General features: G+C 58.0%; 1 protein-coding gene across 1 annotated transcript in view; it reads left to right on the forward strand.

Annotated features, from left to right (window-relative positions):
- SND1 (staphylococcal nuclease and tudor domain containing 1) overlaps window positions 1–4,940 on the forward strand; it is a 412,208-nt gene extending 407,268 nt beyond the window's left edge. Inside the window, exons 21-24 of the mRNA XM_081038319.1 lie at window positions 687–800; window positions 2,300–2,503; window positions 4,201–4,245; window positions 4,353–4,940. Of these exons, the coding sequence (XP_080894445.1) occupies window positions 687–800; window positions 2,300–2,503; window positions 4,201–4,245; window positions 4,353–4,418 (429 nt within the window). The 3' untranslated portion in view covers window positions 4,419–4,940. The remainder of the gene's footprint in view (window positions 1–686; window positions 801–2,299; window positions 2,504–4,200; window positions 4,246–4,352) is intronic.
- Window positions 4,941–6,000: the final 1,060 nt, after the last annotated feature.

Raw genomic sequence — 6,000 nt, forward strand, 5'->3', positions numbered from 1 at the left:
GGAAGGGACAGTCACGAGGAGGCCGAGTGGCTGGGAGGAAAGCCCCCTGGGCTGGGCCAGGACATCGGTTGACAGTTCCTAGGGGATTCCGTGTGGGCAGCAGCAAGCAGGAGAGAACGCTGCAGGGAGGACCGTGCTTCTCCTGGGCTGTGTCTGTGCCTGGCTGTGCTTGTCACTTTCCTCATGGACTAGAGTTCAGGGTCAGTCAGCAGAAAGCCCAGACCTGGATGTGCTCCCCATGTGCTACCTGGGAATACACAAAGAAAGAGGTCCCGCCAGACTGGGGTTGCCCCACACGCCTGGGCAGAACGACCGACAGGCCAGGATGCCCGTCTTGGTGTGTGCTCCCAACTGGAGCGCCCCCTGGCCTGTGGAAAGTGGCAGGGGACCCATCTCACAGAGAGAAGGCAGTGGGAAGAAATGGAAATGATGATTAGAGTCTAGTTATCAAATTGATGATTTTAGTGGGAGCCACCAAGTGTGCCAACACCAAGCCCAAGGTTGAGCCGCTGAGTCACAGCCACCCACCTCCTGCAGGAGCCTGTGCACACGGCTCAGTGGAACCGAGTCGTGGGCGAGCGGGGAGTCCCTGAGTTAACATTCCCAGACCTGGCCCTGGGGACTTATTCCCAAGAGCGAGGGTACCTCGAGTGTGTGATGCTGTCGGGTTGGTGTGTCCTATGCAGAGAGAGATCCTGCCTTCCGCCCGCCTGGGTACCCTGCCGCCTGCCTTCAGCACTCGCGTGCTGCCGCCTCAAGCCACGGAGTACGCCTTCGCCTTCATCCAGGTGCCCCAAGACGTGAGTCAACGTATCTTCCCTCCTTCCGAAGGGGACTGTCCAGTGACACTTGGCCATGCCTGCAGCCCTCACCGGCTGACAGGAGAAGATGGAAACAGAAACGGGTGGTTTGTTAGTAACAGGACTCAGGAAATGGGAGTGACCAGGGAAGTTCAGGGAATGTGCCGCAGAGGAGGACATATTAGAGCGCCTGCATTCTGAGAAGTGGGCCGGCCTGGTGGGCCACCTGCATGCGGGCAGACGGGCCCCAGGGCCTTTGGGGGCAATGGCAGGATATGAGAAGGGAAAGGTAAGTCAGGGTCTAGGTACCAAGGCCTTGTCTACCCTGGCCAGGAGTTTATTCTTTGTGTTAGGAGGGATTGTGGCAGGATTTTTTAGCAGAAGTGTGACACGGTCACATCTGTTTTTGAAAGTTACTTCTGGTGGCATCATGCAAGGGAGGAGACTGGAAAGAATGGTTGGGAGACAGTTGCAATTGAAATTCCAGGCTAGAAACAATGTTGGCCAAACCAGGGCCATGCAAATGGGACTTGGGGAGAAAGGTCTCAGTTCCATGGGGAGAGGGGAGGGGAGAGGCATTTCTACGCCTGGATATGTTGCTGGTGGCCAAAATAAAGGGAATGAGAAGCAGCCAAGTAGGGGCCATGAGAGCTCCAGGCGGCTTTATAGTGTTCCGTTTGGAAAGTGAAATAAGGCCTAGGCTAGAATCATGGATTTGAGGAGTTCAAACCATGGTACGGACAGGCGTGGAGCATGTGGAACGTGAGCTGGAAAGGAGAAGGAGTCGGCTCTCCCACAGCCCGAGGAGGAAGAGCCGGGGCGAACGTGCCTCCAGAGAAGAGAACCTGAGCTCGGGGTTGCAGGGCACCCACTTTCCAGAAGGGGCGAGCCGGCTGGTCTGCAGTGTCCAGCTCCCCAGGGAGGTCAGGCAGCTGAGGAGGGGGCGCCTGTGGCCTCCGCCGTCTGACTAGCACGATGGAGCAAAGGGTAGGGCGGGGTCAGCACCACAGGATGTTCTCTCCTTTTCCCGAAATTGCTGAAGGGTGGAGGAGAGACAGTAGGAGAAGATGTTGATGAAATAGGCCAAGGGGCGGTCGGTCTGTCGGCTGGGGACACAGGAGCCTGAGGGAACCTGAGCCGACTGACCGGGAGGGCAGCAAAGGGACTTCGAGGGGTCCCTGTGCTGGAGCGTGGCCAGGGGGCCAGGGCAGCGAGGACAGGGGTCGTTTGGGGTGGGAAAAAGATCAATGTTCCTCAGGGTCACAGGGCAGATGGGCGCGTGCACAGGGTAGGAGAAGGATGGATGACATATGCGCAGAGGGAGAGGGGGCCCTTGGTGTCCAGAGCCTGTTTCCTCCCTCATTAAGGTAAACCAGTGGGGAGCGAGCTGCAGGCACCTGCTCAGCATTCTTGAAGGTCTGCGGCCAGGACCAGGGGCCCACGTGGCCACCTCCTGCTCAGGCTGCCCCCGCCCTAAACTGCGTGTGTCCCCGCTCCAGGAGGATGCTCGAACAGACGCCGTGGACAGCGTGGTGCGGGACATCCAGAACACTCAGTGCCTGCTCAACGTGGAGCACTTGAGCGCCAGCTGCCCTCACGTCACCCTGCAGTTTGCTGATTCCAAGGGGGACGTGGGGCTGGGCTTGGTGAAGGAGGGGCTGGTCATGGTGGAGGTGCGCAAGGAGAAACAGTTCCAGAAAGTGGTACGTGATAAGGGGGTGGCACCCACTGTGGGGACAGACCCCAGTGTATCGCCCAACTATTGTCACAGAGTGGGCTGGGGACTGCACCAGGAGCCAGTGAGGGAACAGGGAACCCACCATCCTCCTGTTCCTGCTGGGGAAAGATAATGGATTTCGGTTTTTTATTTTTCTTTTTAAAGCTAATTACATCCCAAATTAATTAGCTGCAGGTTTGGCTGAGAATGCAGCTGCAAACTGGAGCGGAAAGTTTCCCTTCACATGTACCCCCAGGGGTGGCGTGGAAAGGGTCAAAGCCTGTCTTGCTTTCTCTCCCATTCTCACTTTCTTCTCTCTCACATGCAAGTCCATACCCAGCTCGGAGCACATAGTGCCACCAGAGCCAGGGGGCAACGCCAAGGAGGCCGCAAAACCCCTGCAGCCTATTTGAAAAGCCCCCGGGGCTTCGAGCGGGACCTGAGTCCTGCCTCCACTGCTGCTGGGATGTGTGACCTTACAGATCAATGTTCTGCGTCCTGAGTCTGCCCTCCATGAGAAGACAGCTGGGTGCTTCCCAGGGTGGACCATGAGGGGGGCCCTGACCCCTAGCAAAGCAGCTTGCGCTGACCGTCAGGATGGGCTTCTGCAGACTCAGCTCCACACTCATCCGAGTGCTCCCAGCCTGTCACTGAGCCACAGCTGAGGCCCCACAACTCATCACCCTCGAGGGAGGGGGCGGTGACAGGCTCGTGCCCTTCTGGAGCGCCACCTCCTCAAGCAGGAAGGGATTAGAGGAAGGGACGAGCACCCAGCTCGTCCCCACTTGCTCTGCAAGAGGAGAAGGAGAGGGGCAGGGTTGAAACCATGTTCCCTCTTCCCCGTGCCCCTGCTCTCCTGTCTTCCGGCCCCTGGTTGCCTCCCTTCCCTGTCTCCCCACATCAGCAGCAGTGGTTTCCGGCTCCAGCAATGCTTCTGCTGGGTGATCCTTCACTAGGAATGTGGTGTCTCCTCTGAGCAGGAGAGGCCTTGTCCCCTGGTCCTTCCCCTGGCAAGCCCGGGATCCTGAGCGCGCTCCTAGGAGGCAGCCTGTGTTTCCCTGGAGAACTAGAGATCTTAGTGTCCCCTACATGCACCTACCCATAATGCCTCTGGCATCTAGAAAATTCCTTGGCCCAACCCCGGAGATGAATCCCTAACGTGTTCATGGATTCATGTATTCATTCTTTCAGCAAACACTGATTGAGGGCCTGCATATCTCAGTGCACAAGAGACAACATTCCTGCCCATTAGAGCTCACATTCAAGCATGAGGAGATGAGCAATAAAAATAAATAGAATAAGTCAATGAAATAGGATGTTAGAAGATAAGTACAATGGAAAAAGAGAACATAGAAGGAAAGGGAGTGTGTGGGAGGTGTGGTTGTAATGTTACATGGGGCCATTGGCGGCCTCCTGAAGAAGGCAATACTTTTATCAAAGACTTGAAGGGGCTGGACGGGTTGCCAGGGTACAGGAGCAGGTAGACAGCTCAGGTGCGTGGAACAGCCCGCGCAGGGTCAAGAAACAGCTGAGACCCACCTGACTGCACTGTCTTGCTCTGAGGCAGCTGGGGAAGCACTGAGCAGGGGAGTTCGTGCACCTACCTGGGCGTTTTGCAGGGTCACTGGCTGCCCCGCTGTGACTGCCGCCACCCTCACCACACCCTTTCTCTCGTCCCTCCAGATCACAGAATACCTGAATGCCCAGGAGTCAGCCAAGAGCGCCAGGGTGAGTTCTTGCCTCAGGAGCCCCAGGAGGTGCTGAGGGCGGGGCTTGGTCTTCTGGGTTCCAGCGGGTCCCATCTCCCCAACGGGCCATTTTCTGTTTTCTCGCAGTTGAACCTGTGGCGCTATGGAGACTTCCGGGCTGACGACGCGGATGAGTTTGGCTACAGCCGCTAAGGAGGGAATCGGGTCCGGCCCCCAGCACCGCCGCCTCTGCCCGGAGGGTGCTGCAGCTCCAGACCCCAGATGAGGGGCGTAGATTGGGTCCAGCTTTGCTTCTGTGTATGGAAATGTCTCCTAGGGCACCACCTGGGCGGGGTTGGTGTGCGGGGAGCCAGAGGCGCTCAGGCGACAGGCTGTTGTCTTCTGAGACCACCGGCTCTGCCCTCCAGTCTCTCCCAGCCGATTTCGGGTTTTTATTTGGATGGGGGTTTTTGTGGGTTTTTTTTTTAAATTGTCCTCAAATCAGGAAAAAACATGAAAGACTGTCCTAATGGAGGGCGTAACCCTGGCCCCCGAGGCCAGCTGCCCACTGGTTCCCCACCTCGACCCCGGCTGCCCTTCTGCCCAGCTCTGTGTCCAGCTGTTGATTTCGTGATTTCTCTGATACTCCATTCTCAAACGCCAGCGTGTCCACATCTGCCCCTTTTCTGTATTTAAAGCTTTCGAGGCCCAATAAAATAGTACGTGCTGTCTGCAGCCCTTTTTGGTCATGCTGGAGCCCAGAGCCTGGGATTCCCGCAGCCCCAGCCAGGAGACCTGGACACTTGAATTACCCCCAGGGTCGTCGTACACATGCTCGGCCATGGCCCCGGAAACCGAGCCAGGCGGCGGGAGCAGGGCCGTTCTTCAGAGTTCCAAGCAGTTCCTGGGCCTGGTGGGCGTCCCCTGACACCTTGACCACCATGCAGAAGGCTGCACATCTCTCCAGACCCACTGCACAGGGCTGCCCTCAAGGACCCTCAAAATTGAGAGCAGTTCTTCAAGCTCTGCCAGAGCCCCAGCAAGGGCCGGAAGGGACTCGTTCAGGGAAGTGAGGTGATTTCCCAGGAGGAACGGCTGGCACAGTGCGGTGGAGAGCGAGGCCCCTGGTCCCTGCCCCGCTCCCTCCACAGTGTGTGCTCCGAGAGGGGCCAGGGCCACTAGCCGAGAAGAGCTGTCCCTCCAGGTTATTAGCTCCTGCTCCGTTTGACTTAACAGGGTGTCCCCAGTCCCCTAGGGAATGCTGGCCGTGGAGCTCAGAAACCCCAGGCCACTGCTGGCCCCCGAGGGAGGAGAGACGGCACGAGCATGCACTGCGGTGTGTGGTGGGGGGCCACCCCTGGCATCCACGGTACCCAGGCGATCTGCCTGTTCTCCCAGCCCCATCCATGTGGCCCTGCCCTTCCCAGGCACACTTTCTGCTGAAACGTGAGGGCACACCTTCCTGGCAGCCCCATGTGCTGATCTGGGGTGATGCCCCAAGCTGCCATGGAAAATCGGTCCTTTGGTCTTGGGGAAAGTCACTGGAGGTGGTGGAGCCTGGCTGGCCAGCTCTCATTCCTAACCCAGGGGTCCTGGGTCCCAGAAAATTCTGGCTCCAAATCCACCTGTTCACGCCCAGGGTTCACGTGGTGTTCTCCCCAGGACTCCTGTCTTTAGGGGGGAAAACATATGCTTCCAGTACTCAGGGAGCACTCTAGTCAAAGGGAGAAGTAAGAAGAACTGAGGAGGAGGAGGGTGGGGGAGAGATGCTGAGTCCGGGCAGCTGCAGAGACCA

Source organism: Rhinolophus hipposideros (genome assembly GCF_964194185.1).
Source record: "Rhinolophus hipposideros genome assembly, chromosome: 25".
Taxonomy (NCBI): domain Eukaryota; kingdom Metazoa; phylum Chordata; class Mammalia; order Chiroptera; family Rhinolophidae; genus Rhinolophus; species Rhinolophus hipposideros.